The sequence below is a fragment of the Oreochromis aureus genome, linkage group 12 (assembly GCF_013358895.1).
Source record: "Oreochromis aureus strain Israel breed Guangdong linkage group 12, ZZ_aureus, whole genome shotgun sequence".
Lineage (NCBI taxonomy): Eukaryota > Metazoa > Chordata > Actinopteri > Cichliformes > Cichlidae > Oreochromis > Oreochromis aureus.
This window is the reverse complement of record NC_052953.1, coordinates 34,480,402-34,504,899: the sequence shown is the minus strand read 5'-3', so window position 1 is coordinate 34,504,899 and position 24,498 is coordinate 34,480,402. Positions and strand designations below refer to the sequence as shown.

At 42.4% G+C, this 24,498-nt stretch overlaps 1 protein-coding gene across 4 annotated transcripts; it reads left to right on the top strand.

Moving 5' to 3' along the window:
- The first annotated feature begins 336 nt into the window (after positions 1 to 336).
- Positions 337 to 24,498, top strand: ccdc180 (coiled-coil domain containing 180). 4 transcript variants are annotated; one of them, XM_039620384.1, is made up of 37 exons: positions 338 to 756; positions 1,571 to 1,668; positions 1,750 to 1,823; positions 4,936 to 5,045; positions 5,150 to 5,278; positions 5,478 to 5,588; positions 6,719 to 6,814; positions 6,890 to 7,053; positions 8,760 to 8,867; positions 9,008 to 9,087; positions 9,432 to 9,520; positions 9,656 to 9,775; positions 9,861 to 10,034; positions 10,762 to 10,877; positions 11,244 to 11,370; positions 11,542 to 11,602; positions 11,681 to 11,742; positions 11,860 to 12,041; positions 12,131 to 12,300; positions 13,265 to 13,445; positions 13,528 to 13,674; positions 13,749 to 13,893; positions 16,254 to 16,370; positions 16,446 to 16,523; positions 17,195 to 17,278; positions 17,455 to 17,609; positions 17,862 to 17,917; positions 18,855 to 18,906; positions 19,441 to 19,530; positions 19,608 to 19,674; positions 19,895 to 20,030; positions 21,204 to 21,364; positions 21,447 to 21,572; positions 21,651 to 21,747; positions 23,772 to 23,868; positions 23,997 to 24,108; positions 24,274 to 24,498. In XM_039620384.1, exons 1-37 carry the CDS (start codon positions 697 to 699, stop codon positions 24,409 to 24,411), a joined length of 4,170 nt encoding a protein of 1,389 aa, XP_039476318.1. In that variant the 5' UTR covers positions 338 to 696; the 3' UTR covers positions 24,412 to 24,498. The 4 variants fall into 4 exon arrangements, 3 of the variants coding, with proteins under 3 accessions (XP_039476318.1, XP_039476319.1, XP_031590758.1); XM_039620385.1 differs by having other exon boundaries at positions 1,747 to 1,823; positions 5,150 to 5,266; XM_031734898.2 differs by having other exon boundaries at positions 1,747 to 1,823.

Sequence of the window (24,498 nt, the reverse complement as noted above, 5' to 3'; positions counted from 1 at the left end):
TTGTAAATCGTGTTTTTAAAAAGTAACTAAGTAACTAGGTAATTAATTACTTTTGAAAATAAGTAATTAGTAAAGTAACGGGATTACTTTTTGGGGGAAGTAATCAGCAATTAGTTACTGATTACTTTTTTCAAGTAACTTGACCAACACTGCTGATGAGTAGCACAGTCTGAAGAAAAGGTCAACGGGAGCTAACATTTTGCTCTTTGAGGAACCTCAGACTGGATGTCAGGACTTTATTGTTTTACTGCAGTTTGAGGAACCATCCTGACACATGGACGAGGTCCGGATGCTTCCGCTTATGACAATGTTTATTTAAAGGGACAGTTGGCCCAAATAACTAAAGCTGTGTTTTTCTCGGTCTATCGCTCTGGTTGTAGATGTCTGTCCATACTGGTTTTAGGCTTCGGTGCTGCTTGTGTTTTACCTTCTTTTTACTCCTTCACACCAGGAAAGTGGTAAAAATGTAAGAAAAGTTTGATTTCTTCAAATAAGGTGGAACTGCAAACAGAATGGACATTTTTCCCGTTGACCCTGAACGCCACGCAGCTTTCGTCCAAGTGAGATTGTCATAGTGACGGGAAAAACGCTCAGCCCGAGCAGGTACATGGTTTAGTGTGAGTGACAACAGAAAGGAAGGTTATTAAACAGTGTTTCTGTCAGCCTGGACTGAAGAGTGCAGCGAGCTGCATCGTCATGTGTGAGAGCACCACGGTTCCGAGCGGGGAGGTTTATCGGCAGCTGTTCGACGCTCAGGTGGGTCTGAGGTCACACTTTACGTGAACACCGCAATAAAGAGATCAGCTGTTAGAAAACGCCGGGTCAAAACTAAGGGGTCAGGAAACCGATCAAAAGTCTTTGATGTGTGCAGCAGAGGTCGTGTTTAAGTTTCTTGATTCCTCCTAAAAACATTTAGTACTCCTACCAGCTGTTGTCCGCAGACAAATCCTTTGTCATATCAAGGCGTCTTGGCTCCAAGCTTGTCACTGCAGGCAAATTACAAATTGAGGCAGGTGGTGATAGAGGAAGCATCACTGACATGTCAGATAGATGGGAAATCCTGCAGTTTAAATAGTAAAAGTATAACCGTGTGAATGATGCAGCAGAGCTCCAGCTGCCTGCCTGAACTAGCTCAGTCTTCCCTCCATATCTGGCAAAGTTTTACATTTTAAATATTATACATAAACTTGAAAAAGAAATTCTGATTAGTACGAAGCATTTGTGAGTCAGTGGAGTACACTGAATAACTGATTTTGCATGCACGCATTGATTTGATGAGGGTTACACGTTTTAGAAAAACTGACAGTTTCATACTTTGAATCACGAAGCAGAGGTTACCAAACCTCACCGACTCCTTCCCAGTAAGAAATCACTGCGAGCGCAGGAGGAGCAGGAGGTGTGTACAGTCCAGTGTTCATACAGAACCACTTCAATGTTTCCTCCCTTCTTCCTTACAGAGTAAAACTGACAACGTGGGCTCACTGATCAGCAGAACTCAAGGTGACTGACGAGGGCTGACATGTTCTGTTGCAGCAGTGACTGAGCTGTTTGTTGTTCTCATGTGTTTCAGGCTCAGCTGTCCAGATCTCTTCTAGCCGGACGTAGAGACACCGGGACAAATTGTCTGTCTGCTGTGGACAGCAACACACACTGCAGCACAGCCAGCAGGTGGACAGAGACACACGCCACTGTTACATATCTGTACTGCGTCCACTCTCTCAAAACATGTTGTGTTTTTTCATTTAGTAGGAGGCAGCAGGCGGACCACAGTGATAATGATGATGATGTCATAGATGATGTCAGCACACTTCCAGATGCCGTGGGTCAGTGGTGCTTTTTCTTCTACAACAGACATGCAGTACAACAGGGTCGTAACTAAAGTGGGTCTGGGGTGGCACTTGCCCAGAGCTGTGCTGTCAAGTCATGTGCACTCATGGCTGACATACAGGATGGACAACGGGTCTTAGTTTACTTGTGTTCACTTGTTGTTTTTACCTTTTTTAAAAATGGATCACTGCCTACCATTCCTTAACACAACCAAAGCTGAGCCCCCAGCAGGCCCTGGCTACGCAACCACCAGCTTATTTAAGGACACTGACCTTTTAGCTTTCAAATCATTTTCCAGAAACTGACGCCACAGTGACGCCAAACATTTTCTATGTACAGCAAAGATATGCTGCAAGCTCTCAATTTAATATGAAGATGCCACTTTTTAAATGTAATAATGGATTCTAGCCTGTGCACACACAAAAAAACTACACCACAAATTAAAATCAGAAATACAAATCTTTTGGCAAAACTTTCTGTATAATCTCAGAAGTGTTTCTTTTTTTAAATACACTGCTTCAATCAGGGATACACATAATATACAAGACTGACAACAGCAAAGGAGATATGTCTCCAAAAGTTGAATCTGTTCATCTGGACGTAGCGTTTTGTGGGAGAAACGTTTCGTCACTCATCCAAGTGACTTCTTCAGTCTCAGCTGACTGCAGGTTTCCCCAAACCTTATGAACAGTACATTTGCATAATGACTGAAACCAGCCCACTGAAGGAACAATGGGCTGTGAGGTCAGTTCCTTAATCATAATTATGCAAATTCCCATGACCATTGATCAACAATCACTGACCAAAGCCCACTGATCAAAGAACACTGATCAATGGCCATGAGTACCATTCACAGAGAGTTGGGGAATGGCTGCAATCACAGCGTTGTAAGATGGCGAAAGATGTACCCTTAGGCCCCCTCCTCGATTCAGAGATGGTCTTTCCCTCTTCACGTAAATGGCCTCCTTGACTCCGCGCTCAAACCAGCGTTCTTCCCTGTCCAGGATGTGAACATCCTCATCGTTGAAAGAGTGTCCACTGGCCTGTAGGTGTAAATAGACTGCAGAGTCCTGGCCTGATGAGGTAGCTCTTCTGTGTTGTGCCATCCGCTTTGCTAGAGGTTGTTTGGTTTCCCCGATGTATAAATCCTGGCAATCCTCCTGGCACTTAACAGCGCACACTATGTTACTCTGTTTGTGTTGGGGACCCGATCCTTGGGTGGACCAGTTTTTGGCGCGTGTTTTGGGGTTTAAAAGCCACAGAGACACGGTGTTTAGAAAAAATGCGTCTCAACTGTTCCGATACTCCTGACACATATGGGATCACTACAGGTTTTCGCTTGGGTAGCGGTTGTCCTTCTCTCCTGGATCGGCTGGAGCTTTCTTTAGGTGCCTTTCCCGCTTTGACAAAAGTCCAGCTGGGATAACCACATTTACTCAGGGCCTTCTTGATGTGCTGTCCTTCTGCCTCCCTGGCCGCTGTGTCAGTGGGGATGGTGTTCGTTCTGTGTTGTAGCGTCCTGATGACACCCAGTTTGTGCTCCAGTGGATGATGAGAGTCAAACCTTAGATACTGATCCGTATGTGTAGGTTTACGGTACACGCCAGCTTTTAGATGTCCCCATTACTGATGGAAATCTCACAGTCTAAGAAGGCTAACCTGCCGCTTTTCATATCCTCCTGGTGAATTTGATGTGTCGGTCCACCGAGTTAATGTGATCCGTGAAATGTAGTACGTCCTGAGATTTGATTTTCACCCAGGTGTCATCCACATATCTGAACCAATGGCTTGGTGGTGTTCCAGGGTAGGATAGCAAAGCCCTCTTTCCACTTCTTCCATGTACAAATTGGCCACGATGGGTGAAACTGGGAGCCCATGGCACACCCATGTTTCTGCCTGTAGAACTGACCCTTGTATGTGAAGTAGGTGGAATGAAGACACAGTTCCAAAAGCAAACACACTTGGTCGATGCTGAGAGTGGTCCTGTTGCTGAGGTTGGTGTCATCCTGTAATCTCTTACGGACTACCTCCAACGCTTCCGTGACTGGGATGCAAGTGAAGAGAGATGTAACGTCGACCATGGTTTCATCTGCCTCCATAATGACATCTCTCACCTTCTCAACAAAATCCAGGGTGTTCTGGATGTGGTGTTCAGAGCTGCCCACCAGCGGGTTGAGGATCGAAGCCAGAAACTTGGAGATGTTATAGGTGACCGAGTTGATCATGCAGACAATAGGTCTTAAAGGTGCACCCTGCTTATGTATTTTCGGTAAACCATACAGACTTGGTGTAGACTCCCCTGGGTACAGCCTGTGGTATGAGGTCCGGTCAAAAGCCTTGTCTTGTTCCAACTGCTTCAGACAGTCTGGGAATTTGCATAATTATGATTAAGGAACTGACCTCACAGCCCATTGTTCCTTCAGTGGGCTGGTTTCAGTCATTATGCAAATGTACTGTTTATAAGGTTTGGGGAAACCTGCAGTCAGCTGAGACTGAAGAAGTCACTTGGATGAGTGACGAAACGTTTCTCCCACAAAACGCTACGTCCAGATGAACAGATTCAACTTTTGGAGATTTACTTTCCTGGATGATTGAGAATGCATCAAGACAAAGGAGATATGAATAATAATATCTGTCAAATATAATCATTTAAAATTATTAGATGTCTACTGTAGGAGTGTAAACTGTGGTTCAAGAGGAGTCCCCAAACTGTCTTTTCTGGACTCATCCATTTTGTTGCATACTAATTAACACCTACTTAGGGTTTCCAGGGCTGACCACATAGAAGTGCTGTGCACTGGGGTCTATGAGATGAATTTGGTCTGGTCCAGGCAAGGGTGAGCCCCCAGCAGGCCCTGGTTACTATTCACAGAGGGCAAAACAGTTTTTTATAATATATGAAGATGCTTTTTACTGCTATAAAGCTGAGATTTACTTGTTTGTGGACAGGAAGAGAGACTGCAGAGTAGGGTTTTTGGCACTTGTTTCATTTTTCAGCCCTGGATGTTTGCAGCTAGATCAGCTAATCTAACAGAAGCATTAAGTTAAGAAAATTAGTTAAAATGTCATTGTTCACATCACAGTCAGAAGCTTCTCTCTTTCTTTTAGTTGTTGATCATCCCAACTCTGACATCATTGAACATCTGACAGAGAAAAAAAGTCAAAAACATCAAGAGGCTCTGAAACAGCTGGATTCAGAGCTGAGTCAGCTGTCTCAGGTACAACGCATCACAGTTACACTGCACCTGAGGGAAATACATGCTGTGGTGTCACAATACATACTCTATGTGAAATTATTGGCCACTGTCTGTCATTGTGTCAGGTGTGTGAGACTCAGGTGATGGCCATCAGTCAGGAGCTATTGTCCAGTCTGCAGGAGGTGGATCTCAGATTGGACACCCTGAAAGTCAGAATGAATCCGCTGGAAGATCAGGAAGATGTCAGTATGCAGGTACACATGACATAAAGTTTAGAAAATCAAATACAGTTTTAAACCTGCAGCCTGCTGAGAAAGCTTGTGATTTTTTTTTTTAAATCTCCAAACCTTCAGAATAATTAGACTTGGTGTGGTTGGTGGAGTGTGAAAATAATATCTCATGGGCTGGAGAAATGTGATTGGCTTTGAGAGTGTTAATTTCATTTGTGTGCAGGAGATCCAGGGTCTTTGGAAGGAGGTGGAGGCAGACGTGAAGCTGAAGAAGTCTACTATCACAGAACTTAACCTCAAACTGACTGAAACTGAAAAACAACGTACCGACCAGGTCAGACTGAGCGTCACTGATGCCAAGACGCTTTTAAAATGTTACCCAAAGAAACCATCTGACACCCACAGTCTGTGGTTGAACAATAGAGGGCAGTACTGTACAGTTGTGGTCAGCAGTATATGTAAAATCTTCATAATAAATTTCTTTAAACTATTTTTTTCCTATGGTGGAACATACAGCTTTGATGTCTTAAAAACCGGAATTGGGTGCACAAGTTTGAATTTGTTTAGGATTTTAACTAATCCAAACATAGACAAGTACGGATACAAGCTTAAATATATACACTCACTTAAGTCTTTTAATAAGTGCTGCTGAAGGTTCTACATTTACGGCCTTGTAAATGAAGTTGTTTGATCTAGGAAGAAGAATTGTACATTTACACAAGTTGGGAAGGTCTCTTGGAGTCATTTGAGATATCATATTAAGATGATCAGTTCAAACAATTGTCACCACATTGTGTCACCACGTGCAGCTGCTCACGTGGAGGAGCCAGATGTCCCCAGGAGAAAGGTTTTATGGTCAGATGAGACAAAGATTGAACTATTTGGCCATGATGGCAGGATGAGTAGTAAAAGTGAGGCTTTCAAACCTAAGAACTCTTTACCAGCTGTCATGGATGGTGGTGGTAGTTTCATGCTCTGGGGCTGGTTTGCCCTCAGTGGTACTGGTACACAAAGTGGATAGAATAATAGAACAGCCTGTGTGTATACTGCTGAGCGGTTGTGGAGAAAAACCAAACTAAAATTCAATCTTGTGCACCACTTCCTGTTTGTTTAAGACATTAAAGATGTATGCCATATAATCATTCTGGAAAAAGAGCAGTTCAAAGAAATCATTATAACCCTAAAACATTTGTGCCCATCATGCGTGTATGTAAACGTCGGACCACAACTGTGGGTCTTTCAGCCACAGGTAGGTGGGCTCATTTCTTGGGGGGATGAGTCCACCTACCTGTTGCAGAGTGGCAACAAAACAGGAGCTGAGAGTGTTATCACTGCCCAGAAAATTATTTGATGCCCCCTTCCAACTCTGGAGGGCCTGCGTAGTTTCCACTGCCTTAGAAAGGCTAATAATATGATAAGGGATCCTCTGTAAGATCAGTTAATGTATTTTTCTTTTTCTCATAGATGAGAGCTATTATCAGGAAGTACTACCGTGTGTTGGAGCGGATCAGTTTCCTGCATCCATCTGACATCCACAGGCTGATCCACACTGAAGCTACAGTAAGTCACTGTGACCTCTCATCAGACCTCCTACCTAAAATATAAACTGCACTTCTGTATCTCTGTTTGTCTCAGATGGTGAATCAGTCTCTGCTAGCAAACCGTCGCAGCATTGCCCGACTGCTGCTGCTCCTCCAGGAGGAAAGTCTAAATAAGGAGTCAATCCTTCGTCAGCACTGGGACGACTGTCTGAGTCACTGGAGGAGGAAAAGAGTCCACAGAATTGTAGATCAGTTCAGGTGAGTGATGTTATATAACAGTTCAGACTGTTGGAAAACCCAGTAATAAACTGATGGAAACAGTTAAAGAAGCCAGAAGCTTAAAAGATTCAGGGTTAGCTTTTCCAACACTCTAATCCACTTTGTTCATTTCCCAAAGTCAGAAGAGAATTAGATTGGAATTGCTGAATTCGGTAATCCAGAATAACTCCTCTAATGACTCTACAGGTCGTTAACTACAGAATATATCAATAATGGCAGGGCACAAAGTTTTTCCTTAGCAAAGCAAGAGTGTCTGTTAGGGGTAGATTGGGATTTAGACTACAGGCATTGTCACCAAAGCAACAAAAACAAAAAAGAAGGGGTGGCAAAAAGTGGTTGACAAATTAAATGAAACTTATTATAAATACAGGGCACTCTGGGTAATCAGATACCAGAACCGTTTCCATAATTTCATCATGAAGAAAACCGAGAAACTATGAGACATTTCAGGGTTAAATGTTTAAATAAATATCTTCACTAGTCCGGCCCATTTAAGATTAAATTGGTTAGTCAATCTCATGCTACCCTCTCCCATCACTCATGAACGAGACCATGAGACACTTGAATTCTTCCACTTCGGGAGCGAGCACTCAGTCAGTGGTGTGAGCTCTCCAGGTCAAACCATGTCTGAGGCCATGGTCCTCAGCCGGACCACAACCACATCATCTGCAAAAAGCAGAGGTGAGATTCTGAGGCCATCAAAGTGGAAGATTTCTGCCGCCTAACTACATCTAAAAATTGTGACAAAGGGCAGCCTCGGTGCAGGGGGTCACCCACCGGGAACGAGTCCAAATTACTGACAGTATTGTCTCGTAGCAACAGCTAGAGACCCCATACTCCCAAAGCACCTCCCACAGGGCACTCCGAGGAACGTAGTCAAATGCCTTTTCCAGAAAACACGTGTAGATTCGTTGTGCAAACTCCCACGTAGCTCCTTACGATGATAAAGAGTTGGTTATATGTTCTGGGTCTGGGATGAAAACCGCATTGTTCCTCCTGTATCAGTGAATTGACGAATGAATGAACTTTCCTTTCCAGCACTCTGGCATAGACCTTTCCAGAGAAGCTGATGAGTGTTATCCCCCTGTAGTTAGAGGACACCCTCCAGTCCCCCTTCTCAAAGATGGGAACCACGACCACAGTCTGCCGGTCCATAGGCATGGCCCCAGATCTCCACGCAATGCTGCAGATGCATGTCAACCAAGACAGCCCTACAGCATCCAAAGCCTTTAAGAACTAAAGGTGAACCTCATCCACCATGGGCTAAGGCCTGACCACCGGACATTCTTCCTACAGCTCCGTCTGGAGGCCTGGCTATAGGATTGGGCCCGGCAACCCTATAGGGTACAATGGTACCTTGATTTTCTGTCCATAGGTGTTGACTGAATCACTCTTCATTTGGCCATTCACCAAGGACCAATTTGCCTAACATTTGTCTAACAAGGACACTATCTCAAACTGACATTGAGGTAATGTCTGCAGCTTTCATTTTTTAACTCTCGGACCCTGGACATGTTGCCAATCTATTGGAGAGCTTTTATTTCCTAATATTTTTCTATATTTGTGGTCAGTTTCAGAACACCTGTGACAATCAGTCCTACAACTGAAAGATCACTCATCACTCCAAATTGTGTACTATGGTAAGTTTTTGAACTGGCTGATAATCAGTAGTATTTGTGTTGTAGAGGTCTCTGCAGCAGGAATGAGGATCAGCAGCTGGCCTCAGTTCAGCAGATAAAACAAACCCAGCAAGATCTGACTGAACGGCGCTGTGACATCATTAACAAGATCAGGTAAAAAAAAACAAAAAACATCATCTTTTCATTGCCTGGGGATCCAGTCAGTCCAGTTTTTCTGGACTGACTGGATCTTTTTTCTTTTGTTTTCACCCCTTGTTGTGCTTGTCAAGTCACACATTCTCTCTGTGTTTCAGCTCTCTGGTCCCACCCACCTGCTCCAAAGTTTTGGTGTCTGATTGGTTTGACCAACTAACAGATGTCAATCAGCAAATTGGTAACTGTCCTCTGGAGTCATCAGGACTTCATGTTGTTGTTAATTTTCTCATGAACTAATACAGTATGAGTTTCACTTTACAAAATTAAATCACTATTTGAACAGCAGAAAACATCACTGTATGACCTTCATGAGGCAGCTATGTTACCAAGTCATGCATTCTATGATCTGAACACTGTCCAGTTACATCATCCAAATCATCTTTTAAAAAGTTTATTTTGATCTGATGAGCATTTGTGAGTGTGACCTATAGATCTGTTATCCTGCTCGTGGCAAATTGGCAGAAGAACAAGTCTGAGTTGTACTATGGTGCGATAAATGTAGGTTTGTATGTGTGTGTTCAGAACATTTCCACGCTGAACTTCTCCATCAGCTGCGTTGCTGCTTTGAACAGACATGGCAGAATCGGCTGGCGGAGGTGGAGCGCTGTAAGGTAAACGCGTTTGGTTGGCTCTGATGTAGCAGCTTTCAAATACCTTTAGTTAATGCCTGCTATCTGCAGCTGCATCACAATAGCATGATTACATTCCAGCATACAGGCCTGTATTTTTAACCTGTCATCCTACAGGAAGTGCTCTTGGCTTTGGAGTTGTCAGAAGAGGAGGTGAATGACATCATCAACTCACAGCTTCTCACAGTGATTGGAGCACAGCAGAGTCAGGATGAAGAGCAGCTGGCCGCTTTAGATGTCAGTCACATAAATCTGCCTCAGACTGTTTCTGCACTGTATCAGAGCAGCCACGCGTTCATGCTTTCTGCTTGTCTGTCTGCAGGTGTGCAGTGACTCTGTGGCCCATCATGCTTTCAGTCTAAGTAGGAGTGTATTTGTTGTCATGCGAGCAGCAGCATTGCTGTGGGAGACACATTGTCAAAAGTTAGAGAGGAGAGATGAAAAACTACAACAAGACCTGGATGATCTCAGATGCTCACAGCAGCAGCACTTACAAGTGAGTTGCAGTAAAACACAAGCAGGTAGGTCAAGTAAAAACAACAAACACAGGCAAGTAGCTCACATACAGTCACTGTAAAATACTGCAGACTGACGATACAAAAGTTGAACTTTATGGAAGATTTGCGTTCTATTATATCTTATGAAAAACTCAACAAAAACCAAACAAACAAACAAATGGAGGTTTTGTAGTTGTCCAGTCAAAGTCCACACTAATTGAGATTCTTTGGCCTTCATGCTTGAAAACCCTCCCATCTGGCTGAATTAAAACGATTCTGCAGGAAGAGTAGGCCAAAATTCCTCCACAATGATATGAAAGACTCGTTATTGCAAATGCTTGATTACAGTTCTTGCAGGTAAGGGTGGCACAACCAGTTTTTGGTTTTGGACAATAACTACTTTTTCACAGAGGCCAGGCAGGTTTGGATAACATTCATTAAATCAAATAATCGTTTAAAAACTGCATTTCACTGCACTCTTTGTCTAATATAATATTGTCTAATATACAATTTCTTTGATGATCTGTAATGTGTAATTGTGACAAATATGAAAAAAAAAAAAAACCCTAAAAAATCAGAGGGCAAAGTTTTTAATAGCACCGTACAAGGACTCATGTTAAAACAGTACATACAGATAAGTCACAGGTCCATGTGGTCTTCACACTTTTGCCTGAGAGAGAGCACGACAGGTTCCCTTTTCCAACATGCTTGCTCTTATTTGATCAGAAACAGAAGATACAAATGGATGACCTGTTAGGAGGACTCCGTCAAGCGAGCAGTGAGGATGCTCTGAAGACGTCTCTGGACAAAACTATCGGTTATTTGCAGGAGATTAAACACAGGTACTACAGGACGCCAGCTAAGGCTAATTCCAATGCAAAATCCAAATAAAAGTTCATTTTCTCTCCAATTTATTACAAATATTGAAATTCACAACATCCCCACGCAGTGTGTTAACATTTTGGCTCGCGCTATAGTAGGGAAGCAATCACATCATAAAGACTCCAAACTTGGCTGACCAACTCCGATTGTTTAACATGATCATTCGTCTGATTGGCTTGAGGCGAACACAGCCACAACTTTAACTGTAAAAGGGACAGAGGCTGTGTGGGCAGGAAGAAAGGTAATTTAAACAAAAAGTCCTAATTTTCTGTGTGTGTGTGTGTGTGTGTGTGTGTGTGTGTGTGTGTGTGTGTGTGTGTGTGCAGTTGCAATCAGTTTGTCACTGATCAATGGACCCTGTTGAATATTCACCCGTCGTGCTGTTTGGAGGAGCTTGTCTCCTACAGCAGGAACCTCAGCTCCTTCTACCACCTGAGTCATACCTACCAACCGGTAACCACAGCAGACAGACCTCACTCACTACATGTAGCCGGTAACCACAGAAACACAGTTACAGTGTAGCCTGAAATAGTTTGCATCGATCTGAACACATCTGACTTTTTTCATCTCATTGTCATCTAAAAAAGATATCATCAATTTAAGTCATTGTCTCTTTTTTCTCAGAGTCCAGGGGATTTGGAAAAGCTCCTCCAACCATCTAGTGGCCAATCCAGCCCATACATGGGTCTGTTCTTTCACACTCATGCTCAGATACTTAAACTGATTTTATTTAGTATTGACATGTTTATTTGTTTTTGTGTAGAAACCAGCTGGCAGATTGAAAGTCCCGAAACTACACACAGCTCTCAAAATTGGCTAATTGAGGTGGCGTGAATTAGTGATAAACAAACAATGATCAATTTCTGATTGATTCAGAAAACATCACTGGTTATGTGTGTGTGTGTGTGTGTTTCTGTGTGTGTGTGTGTATGTGCGTTTCAGGCAGGGTCCATCCTGGAGGAGATCTGTGATTTCAGCAGATTTGTCACCTTTACCTCATCAAAAGATGTGGTGCACTCAGCTCCTGTTTTCAGATGTTCCACTCCCAGCCTGCCAGTCAACCTGGAGTGGGAGACACACCTGAGCTTATTTCCTGTGGACCTCCTCACAGACTCTCTGAGCAGGTACTCACATACACGCGCTTGTATTTCCACTTTTGTAAGGACTCTCAGTTCAAAGATCACCACCTCAGGCTGACTGTCTGTGTGTCAAGGTCCCGGACTCTGTTCTTGGACCACCTGGAGCAGCATTTCCACGATCTGCTCAGTTTAGCGGTTTCAAGGTTGAGAGACAGGAAGGAAGCGGTGCGCTCAGAGCAGGAGCTCCAACTCCAGCAGCTGAACCCCCGACATATCAAGACCCATATATATGAGCCCCGCATGGGTAACAGACACACACAAACAATGCACAAATGTTGGTGAAAGTTAGTTGAAGGTTACAGAATATGCTGTAACACATGGTAGTAATCATGATTCACAGAATGGATATAAAAGATGGGTTTAAACAGTGACTTCACGTTTTTTCCTGCTGACATCTTAAGTTTTGAAATCAGACTTGAATGCATGAGGCTAAAAAACACCAAAACCTTTTACAAGCAAGTGCCGCCACTCAGAAATCATTTTAAAATGTCTCTAATGTCTAACTTTAACAGCCACTGACATAAATCAACAATAAAACTGCAGTTATAGAAAAATTTTTTTTTTTTTAAAGCAACTCATAAAAGGTTTTCCAACTTTGCCAATTAATTATTATTATTTTCCTCATATAAGATTTTGTTTTTCAACTAAATGACTTACTGATGCTGGTCACTGAAAAGAATACAGGTTTAAAACTGCATCCACCCTGGAAGCAGTCTAGTTGTTTGAAGCTAATAGCTAGTGGTCCTTCAATGCTCCGGTTGCCGAAGTGACCCTGTAGCATATTTAATACCAGATCATATGTCAATCAATTATATTCTTTACTCTCATTAGTAGCTCGCGTGGAAGTTGAGAAAAGATTATCTTGTCTTGATGCATGCTCAATAATCCAGGAAAAAAAGTTGAATCTGTTTCTTCCACTGAAAATGCAACATCCAGATTGCACTCAGAATCAGCTTTCTGGGAAAACATTACCTGTTGTCTGGATACGTCTCGTTGCCAGCAATTAAGTTAGATGTTTGAAGTCACAAAATGTCATTCACTTTTTGTAGTATTGGTTTGGCACATCACTACTGATACCACTACCAATGTCCATCTATATTGATAGGCTGTGGTCCTTCCCATATTATTTTTACACAAGCAGCTAGAAGCATATAGTGGCAGGTTAATAATGAAAACACCTCTTAACCAAACTGTGTCTTTGTGTGTAGCTGAGCTACAGCTCCACAGACAGCGTGTGGACACCCACTTTGAGGGTGTGTTGGACCTGTTGACCTCCTGCGGGATGGAATTGCAAGACCTGCAGGCCTCCATGAAGAAAAAGAACATGGAGCTTATGGTCACTTTTCCCAACATTGAGGCTAACATCCAAACAGCCAGCAGCAGTCAACAGTAAAAACTTTCTATCTGCACCTTTATGTGACTGTCAGCTTAGTGAGGCTGAGACACTGACTACAGGTGTGTTTCTCTGCAGTTTGGAGACTGCTAGCACCACCCTGCAGGACTGTCTGCATGGACACATCAAAGAAACGCAGGACTGGCTGACCAACTTCAGACAGACAGTCAGGATAAGAATGGAGGAGGCCAGAAGTAAAACAGCACAACTCCTCAGCTCCTTCAGGTAACAGCAGCTGCAGCAGACTCTTCAGCAAAATAAAGTGATCATCACCAGATGAGTGTGTTTTCCTCCTGCAGGCTGTTCAGTGAAGGAGGAGATTTTGCACCTCAGGAGCTAAAGATGTTTCAGAGAAGGATGAGGGAAGAAACCAAGCGTATCAGCACGACTGAGGAGTCCATCTACTCTGCTCTCGAAGCTTTTGAATCCACGAGCTTACAGCAGGTACAATGTTTTGTCCTCTGTTAATTGTTACTTCTGTAAAGCATAGTTTGTATAAAAAAGGTTGAGTAGAGTCTGTTTCCATATGTACTAGCATGTTTGCAGTTTCTACAACTTGGTCGCTCTTTGGACAAAATTCCTATTTCCATCCCAATTGTCTAACCTGATGGCCCCATGATGACATCAAACCTGGACTATATATAAAAGATGGATCTGGCCACCATTTAATTCTGGACTCAGGATTTTGAAACCTTAATCTTAGTATTTGCACTGGCAACAGTTGGGGTCAAAAGTTATCATATTTGGACAAGTAAGTGGAATGTTCAATAGGTAGATAACACCAGCAAGATTAGCAAGCAAACTGCATACATGAACCGTACTGGGGCAATGCTCAGATACACATATTAGCATATTAGCTAAACAGTGGTAAGTAACATGCAATTAATTCAATGTATTTATATAGCGCCAAATCACAACAACAGTCGCCTCAAGGCGCTTTATATTGTAAGGTAGACCCTACAATAATACATACAGAGAAAAACCCAACAATCAAATGACCCCCTATGAGCAAGCACTTTGGCGACAGCGGGAAGGAAAAACTCCCTTTTAACAGGAAGAAACCTCCAGTAGAACCAGGCTCAGGGAGGGGCGGGGCCATCTGCTGCAACTGGTTGGGGTGAGAGAAGGAAGACAGGATAGAAGACATGATGTGGAAGAGAGCCAGAGATTAATAAGTATGTCGTCATACTGGGACAATACTAGAATATCATTCACCATAATTTACTGAAACATATTAGAAACATATTAGATAATATTTATGTAGACAATTTTTTAAATCCTCCAAAATGCATCAACAATCACATTTTTTTTTTTTTTTATGTGTATAGTTTCCCCTTTATAACAGCTTTTGCCCCTCAGTGTCCCAGGGATTCCAGGGGCTATGTTGTTGGTGGACTTTATGTCCCCATGACAAATTGGTCCTGGGTGAGGGAACAGACAGAGCTATTCAAAAACCAGAAATTACCCAGAACATACAGCCAAAGCAATCCAAGTTTTTCCTGGTTGGTGACAGAGTGTGTTCCCTGTGTCTTTGGGTCGGGGAATAGGTCATGACTGTCATCTGCGCTCATGCGCCGAATGGCAGTTTTTGGAGTACCTGGGCAAGGTGCTTGAGGATGCTCTACCTGGGGACTCTGTTGTCTTACTGGGAGACTTCAAAACTAGTGGGCAATGACAATGAGACCTGGAAGGGCGTGACTGGGCAGAACACTGGACCAGCTCTTTACCCTCTTGAGGATACTTGAGATTGCTTTGGTGTTTGCCCAACCAGTCTAAGGTTGTTTTGTGGACTTGGAGAAGGCATTTGACCGTGTCCCTTGGGGTGTCCTGTGGGAAGTGCTTCAGGAGTATGGGGTGTTGCTACGAGCCATTCGATCCATTGCAAGAGCTTGGTCCGCATAGCCGTCAATAAGTCGAACTCATGTTGGACTCTACCAGGGATGTCCTTTGTCACCAATTCTGTTCATAATTTTTATGGGCAGAATTTCTAGGCATAGCCAAGTGGCGGAAGGCTTTGACTGGAGTGGTCTCAGAATCTCATCTCTGCTTTTCGCAGATGATGCAGTTCTGTTGGCTTCATCGGGAGGTGGCCTCCAAAAAACGTAGCTGTCAATTTACTGGTTGATCTACGTCCCTACCCTCACCCATGGTCACCAGCTTTGGATAGTGGCAGAAAGAACAACATCATAGATACAAGCGGGGGAAATGAGCTTTGTCTAAGGGTGGCTGGCCTCTCTCTTAGAGATGGGGTGATGAGTTGGGCCATCGGGGAGGGGCTCTGAGTAGAGCTGCTACTCCTCTACATCGAAAGGACCCAGTCTCTTTGATAGCCAGGAACATGCTACTGTAGGCCCAATAATCTGGCTCTTATTGGTGTTTTTTGGAATAATCTGAAAAACAATATTGCTTTCTTACACTAATGTCAATGTCCAGGTCGCTGTGTACATCTTTTATATACAGTATAGATCGTGAATATAATGTGTTTATTTCTGGTCATTAGCAAAGCAGATTCTTGGGTCTTTACCTTACATTTGGTGCTATATAAACACATTTGAACTCAATTTTATAGACAGTACTTAACAATAATAAATTAATAGAACAATATAGAAAAAAGTTGTTTTTAAATCCAAGCAACTAGAGAAATAAGTTGTAATAGTAATAGGTTATAAAGTGGCATGATATGTGAGACCACTAAATGTCTGGTAGGTGGAAATATCAATGGTAGCAATACTCTATGCACACTACTGGAGACTCCAGAGGCAGTTCTGTTGTTCAACATTAACCAGTCTAATGATATTTTGCAGGTGAAAGAAGTGTTGGCTCCCTTGGAGGAGAAACTGTCTTTTCTGAAGTCTGAGGTGAAATTTATCGAGGATGCCCAGAAAATGATCACCAGCACACAAGTTCACATCAAATCTGAGGTGCCCATCTCTCTCTCTCTGTCTGTCTCTCTCTGTCTTTGCTGGTTGTTTATTAATACTGTTGGGCCCCTCCAGGCTGCCAGAAGTAACCACCAGCAGACTGTTATCAGCAAAAGACTGGAGGACCTGAGGAAGATGTTGGATGACACACAGGTAATAAGATAGCTGGGAGGTTTGACTGTGCAGTGACAAAGTTATATTGCAACTGGAAAATGAACAGTGGCTCATAAATACAAGACGTAATCAAACATTTCCAAGAACAGGACCAATTAAAACCAAAAGGCTTATCTGATATAAATTTGAGTGATCTCAGACTTGTGGTCATCTTTTTGTGCACCTCTGACACAGAAGTTTATATTTTTTTTTTATTTCCACAAGTTTGAGGTCTGTGGTGAAACTGCAAAGATCACAGTGTACGTGGTCAGAGCTTCCAGGAAACGATCCTGAAACAGCAGGTTTGCTGGATGCTGTCAGGACATGTCTGAGAAGATGACGATTAGGATATGGTCTAATCCAGCTATAATATGAACATCGGCTAATTGAACAGAGCTGGTAGGAAAAAAAAAAAAGCAGGAAAATGGGAAAACTGGTAGAATTAAAGGTGACAAGAATGAACAGTGCAAACTCCTACAAATAGCACATAATTAAACGAAAGTCACAGAAAGAAAAATCTGTGTCCATACTTATAGTAGTAACATAACATTATTTTTTCACCCCTGGTCAAATGACTAATGCTATTACTCCTATACAGTTATTGTACAGAGGACTGTAGTACTTATACCAAAGAACAAGAGCTCCAACATGAATGTTTTCTCTACATGCAGCTGTCTTCAGATCAGGTTTGTTCCCTCCTGTCATCAATCAATAAAGAACTCAGGGAGCGCTGTCAGTACCTGGACCTGAGTTTGGTATGTCACTTCTTATCTACCACCTGTTGCCTTGTTTTTCTGCACTGCTTCTCTTCTTTCTAGGCTGCATAGGGTCTATGCCCTCCTCTTCTATTTTTATTCTGCCTTTTGCCGACAGCCTTGACCCAGTCTATTTTCTTTCCACGTGGGTTTAAGTTTTTCATTTTTGTGTTCAGGACTCTGCACTGCAGGAAGGCCTTGCTTTGTCAGGTCACCATAAATCCAGGAAGCAGGTCCTGCCAGCCCCATCTCCTGGTTTACTGCAGCCAAACAAAACAAATATGGACCCCCTTGATGATCCTGTTGTGGGGGTTATCAGGTCCTTTAACAGGTATATATGCGGAGGTCCATTTAATGTAACTTTGGGTTGGTGGGGGTGCTCTGACTGTCAGAGTTGGAAATCCGACTTCCAGTTGAAAATTCTAACTGGGAACTCAGACATTACAACTTCCAACTTTAATAGAAGCCACTAATAATGCAGCTGCTGCAGGAATGAGATTACTGCTTGTTGTGTGATACTTTTTGATTATGCAGACAAAAAATGTTTCAATCCCTTATTTCTGTCCAAAACCCAAACATACAGGATTAGTTGCCAAGATCCAGCAACGGAAAGAGAACTGAGACAAAGGACATCTTCTGGTAAAGAACAAACATCTGTTTCTTTTTTCATTCTGATATGTCTTTTTTTTTCTCAGTAGTGTTGCAGAGAGTTGCACATAAACTACTTCACCACTCATACAACCTGTTCACCGTTTTTTTTTTTTTTTTTTTAAACTGGTTACAGCATTGAACTTGTATTGCTAACTTATTCTAGCATTACAATATAACGTGCCATAACCTCTGTTGTGTAGAGCACTTTTACAGTGGTTTTAGCTTTCACCAGGTTATCTCAGACCTCCCTGAGCTGAGTAGGTTTACGGTGAGGATCATGATTTCTTTCAGCTATATCCTTAATAAACAAACTTTCACTAACTGAAAACTTTGAAATGAAGTATTTTGGCATTACAGTTTTTCATTTGTGTGTTCAGAGTAAGCGAAGATTATATAAAAGAGGTGTGTGTATCAGCTTGGATGTTTATCTGGTGACCGAAGGCCTTCACACATTGAATGCATAAAATCCATATGAATATTTTGTGCATTCTAAATATTTTTTGGACAAACCTATTCTTTGTGCACCTGTTCACACTGACCGCATTATTTCACTGGGATACATTTTTGGCATTTATTTTTTTCAAACTAACCTTGATTTTTTTGGATCCGAATAAACAGATCTGACCAATCAGACTACTGCATTTGGAAACGAATGCTCTCATAGCTCAAACGCACACCAGTACTGAATACTCAATGAGATGGAAATGGTAAAATAATTATGTTTGACCTCAGACATACAGCTAGACGCTGCTCCAGAAGCTCAGTTTCTTACTTTTCTTGTTTGGAAACATCAGACCCAGCTCCTCATGACTTGGATCTCGAAAATTCTCAATTTCGTGTTGTTTTTTTTGCAACGCGTTTGGTGTTCAGCAGCCAACCCTTTTAGTCTGTGAGTTCAGACTGACAGCATGTTGTGTTTCTGCAGGTCTGAATCCTATCCAGCTTCAGCAGAGACAAGATTCTGTCAATGCACCGAGGTAAACACATGTAGAAATATGATGCATTGTAACTCATCTGAACATCAATGTCAATTTTTTTTGTGGCTGCAAACATAACAACACTGACAACCAGTTTACTTTCTTGCTATGTAATCATCACTGATGAACTGTCATACTGTAATGTCATACACTATATATTACCCCTAAACCTAAGCTTATGTTTTGGAGAAAAATAAAGTTTAACTTTTTTGGAATAATATAAATATTTTAGAAGTGTGTCGAATACAATTATTTTTGGTTCTGGAGTAAGGGATATTAACCCTAATAGAATTCCATAGTTGACTTACCCTAACACATATCCTATTTTTAGAGGTAAAAAAAATGGTTTGCCAAGACTAGGAAAAAGAATTGTAGGGTTAGGGTTACCCAAACCAAATGGTGTTAGACAAAATGGCAAATTTGAGGATTCATATTAAAGTCATTTTTAGTACAATAACCACTAAGAGATATATGTTATAGATAATCTATGAATGGTTTGTTCTATTTTATTTTTAACCCGTGTTTGTATTTCAGTGTAAAGAGGGGCGCCAGGTTTATCAGGACTGATATCAGGCATGAGAGAAGGTTCCAGATTTTTGGACCCAAACCAGATCTGAGTGCACAGTGAGTCCCATCTGATTCAGATCTGATGTGCAGCTTATGGAATGTTCTAGTTGCGTTATGATATTTTTGCATTTCAGATCTTTTAGCTCCAAAGTTAATTTGGCGCTGTGGAAAGCCAATGACATTCTCCTGCAGCTTGCTGAGGTAACATAAACATGACTGAGGGGAAATCCTATCCCTAACAGTTTTCTGAAAACCACGGAGCACTCGATATTTAAGTAATTATCTGATGCTAAGATTCCACTTTAACTTCACACTGATCCAAATCATGTTCTCACTTGATGTTATCATTGCTCCAAACTGAAGTCAAATCGACCTCGATCTGCACAAACTAACAAGAACCTTTCCCTTGTCCATCTATCAGGACTTTTATCGCAGTGAGCGTCTAAGCTGTTTCCAGCTTCTTCCTGACTCCTTGGACCAATGGATTGAGAACATGCAGCAGAAGCTGGTGGGATACCACGAGCAGGCAAGGAGGTTTCTGGACACCAGCAGAGATGGTACCCGTTCAGAAATGCACAAATTTTCTTTCCATCTTTTTGATGACTAACATTTCTATAATTTTGCACTATAATCTGGCTGAGGCCTCAACCTTGTCCTAATCCGAACTCTAACAGTCCTTTGAAGATCTGGTCCAAAGAGATGCTAGATGAAAATATCCAGCCTTCCTTCATATACATAGTTGAATTTTCTCCATTCTGAACTCAGCAACCTTGGGATGAGGTAAATTAAAAACTCCTTAGTGGCAGGACCACTGGAGTGGATGAGATTTGCCCTGAACTCCAGTGCAATAGTTACACCCTTTTTCACATGCTCAGTAAAATAACAACTGATAAAGTTTAACAGGTTAGACTGTTACTTAAACCAGTCCCATAGAGTCGATTAAAATGACAGTTGCCAGGTTTTAATGATTTATTGCATCCTTGCCTGATACAGAGAAAGCAACTGTGGAGGGGAGTGAATAAGCAGGTTTTGGTAACAATATCTGGACTAGCAACCTTCCCAGAGCATAGTCTTCCAAGCTCCAATCTCACCTTTGTCTCTGTGACAGACAATGGTGGAAGAACAGGTGTGGGATAGAAAATAGGTGCCATATTAGAGATGCAGGGAGAAGTGAGAGCTGTGGTTGAGAAGCACACTATTGGAGGAGTTGCACTGAAGATGCCCACATGTTGAGGAGAATTAGGAGAAAATGATGGAGGGGCAGCAGGGGATGTAGGTGTGACCACAGAGTCAAATCTATTGAAGAACTAGTTGAGTTCATTAGCTCTATCCACATCACCCAGGAGTGGCTGTCTTTTCTTTTTGGTGTAGCCAGAGATGGTGTTGATTGCTCTCCACACCTCACAGATGTTGTTGTGCTGTAGATTCCTTTTTGTCTTCTTTTTGTATTTCACTTTTGCCATTTTCTCTCTCTCTCGCCTTGTCTCTTCTTCAGCTCATGTTGCACATGTTTGAGCTGTTCTATGTCACCATCTCTAAAAGCTATCCTTTTCCCATGTCCCAAAATAAAAACTACAGAATTAGAACAGACACATGAGAGATACAAACAGGAACCTCAGGCTGAACTTATATATCTTAGAAAGATACAAATATCTCAAAGCAGTCACACAGAATAAGCACTTAAAAAAAAATCTATACACACTGTCTGTCTCTTCCTGTCTATGGGTCAGATGTGGTGAAGCAGCTGTCTGTGTTCGAGGAGATGCTACTTTCATCACCTGCAGTTTTGATAAGTGACCATGAGCGACAGCATGGGGCGGGGCTCAGAGAGGAAGTGGCGAGATTCACACAGAAGCTGGAGGAGACTCTGGCAGCCAGTGAGAAGGAAAGGGTATGAAGCTGAGATGCAGAAGGCTCTGATACAGACAGTAAAGATCTGCAAGCTGACTGGTTTCTATGTGTCTGGTTGTCAGAGTGTGAACATATGTCAGCTGCGAACGTCTCTCAGGGAGGATGAGCTGGAGATGCTGAACAGCAGAGAAGAGCTGAGGCAGCAGCAGCTACACAGCACTATCTCCAGTGTACACCTTGAGCTGCAGGTATGTGACAGTGGCACCAGATGACACCTTTCTAATCTGCAGTCTCACTTTGAGTGTGCATTATATGATTGTATGCAGGACTGTGTGAGAGGCAGAGGGGAGGAGTTTGTTACATCACTGGCTTCTCTGACAGAGAAGCTGCTCCATCAGATGAATGACCTCTTTAGACCTGCAGGTAACCTTTACTCATTTGTACCATCACAATGGCTGTGTGTGTGTGCGTGTGTGTGCAGAGATGCTTTCCTTAAGCTGTAAATTCTGTTTTTTACCTCTGATTGCAATTGGACATATTGTAAACATCTGTTCAGTTGGGCTATAAATCATAGATGATCACCCCACCACCTGCCTGACGCAATGCAAGTCGTGGAGCCTATATTCCCCTGTGGTAATTAGCACCAAGACATCAGACACTGGATCAAGGACCATTTGCTGTTTGGATTTCTATTCTTGGACTTGCTAGAGTAGCTTTGCTTGAGTCACAGTTCAAAATAATCCCAGTTTAGTTTATCATGGACCTAGGAATAGTCTCTTAGGCTCATAGGTCTAAAAGGTGGCAGTGTTGTCAAGTTTTTGAATTGTTTTTATTGGAGTTTATTGATGATATCCTTTGTTTTTTTTTGTTTTTTTTTGTTTTTTTTCCCCCCCTGCCTGTCCCGTTTGGTTCTTTTGCCATCAGAATTATTGTCTAAAGGCAAAGAAACATGCCCATCGGATTTACTTTGCCAAACAGACCATCCCGGCCTTGCCGTATTGGTCTATTTGATTCACCTTTGCTTTTATTGTTTATTTTATTTTATTTTCACTTGCTACACACGGGACAGACATGACTGGGGGAAAGAAAAGGGAGAAAGAAAGAGAGGTAGGGAGAGAAAAACAGCGGAAAAAAGGAATGGTGATAAAGGGCAAGAAACAAAAACCAACAAAACAAACAGACAAAAAATACATATATCAATCACCTGGATCACCTGTTGAGAAAGGAAAAAGAGAAAACAAGCAAAAAAAGAGAGCAATATAATAAACAATATCATTGCGATAATCTATGAGAATATAACAGTAAATACTAAATATTGAATATTATTGTGCAGCACGTAGGATCGACAGCGCACAGTGTGCTTTGAGGTAGGAGCCAAAAAGGGTGTAGTTTGTGTCTGTGAGCACCCGTGTGTACACCTGTGAGCATGAATGCGCTTGTATTTAAAAGGTTCCTTCATGTAATGATCTGCTAGAGGGTGTGGGGAGCCATAGCCCCATCCTCCAGGGCATGAAGCAGGTATGGAGGAGATCCAGGCTCCAGACATCCAGAGGCCCCCAGAGTACAAGAGACCAAGGAAGACCAACGGAGGGGCAGCCGTGCCACTCTCCCGGTTTATTGATGATTCCAATAAAATGACCTTGGAAATTTAAGTTTGTCTGAGTGATCGGATTAAAAAGGGCTTCTGTCAGGGAGGTGCCCAAGAACCCAATGATCACTCTGCCAGAGCTCCAGCATTGCTCTGTAGAGAGAGAGAAGAACCTTCCAGGAGTACAACCATTTCTGCAGCACTCCACCAATCAGCCCTGGGCTGACAGAAGTGACTCAGCAGTCAAATGCACATTGCAGCCTGCCTGGAGTTTGCTGAAAAACCATATGAAGGATGCTCAGCCCACGAGAAACAAAGTTCTCTGGCTTTGGGACCACTCTGTCAATGTCCTTGAGTCGTTCAGCCACAGACCAGACTAGAACCCAGTTGAACATCTCTGGAGAGATCTAAAAATGTGCACCAATCCTTCCCATACAACCTGATGGAACATGAGAAGTTCTGCAAAGAAAATTTGGAGAAGCTACCCCAAAATATGTGTACCAAGCTTGTAGCATCATACTCAAAAAGACTTGAAGCTGTAATTGCTGCCAAAGCTGCTTCAACAAAGTATAGAGCAAAGGTTGTGGGGTATTGTGTGTAGAATTTTGAGGTGAAAAGGCTGTAACATTCCAAAATGTGAAACAAGTGAAGTGAAAAATTTCTGGATAAACTCACTAAAATTTGAAAGCATCTGAATGGTGATTTCCCACGTGCAGTTTATGTCTGGTTAACCAATTAAATTAAAGTTTATTTATATAGTGCTTAAAAATCTCTGCCCAGATAAGTTCCCAGATTCATTTCAAGATGAGTGCATCCAAAATAACGTTGAATAATTTTTATGTTTAACCTGTTTCCATAGAAACTGGTACAGCAACAGCACAACAGCAGACAGAAGGTGGGGCTGTTACTGTAGAAGCAGGATCTGAAACAGGAAGCAGACCAAGCGGAGAAAATGGGTAATCCTTGACCTCTGACCTGCATGGTACCCCTGACAGTACAGATGTTTGACTATAGTCAATTTCAAGTGTGTGTGTATATGTGTGTGTGTGTGTGTGTGTGTGTGTATGGACATGGCAACCAACAGCACAGGGGACCTGCCATCTCCTCTTAATATGGTAACAACAGTTTCTATCGCTACATCCAAGTGGACCCCAGGACATGTGACTGTTATGGAGCAAAGAAACACTGCTATGAAGGTGTGTACACACACACACACACACACACACACACACACACACACACACACACACACACACACACACACACACACACACACACACACACACACACACACACACACAAACCACACATGTAATTAATGTATGTGTGTGTGTGTGTGTGTGTGTGTGTGTGTGTGTCAGCGGTTCGAGCAAGCGGTCAAGTTGGAACTGTCGTTCTCAGACGACATAAAACGAAGACAGCTGAGCGAACAGCAGAGCTGGAACACACACTGGAGACAACAGATACACTCTCTGAAACTGATACAGAAGCCAGCATAGCAGCAGCTGACTGAAAGTTTTTGGTGTACGCTGTGATGCCATTTACTGCATTTATTGTTTGTTAATAAAGCAGAGGAGAAGAAAAAC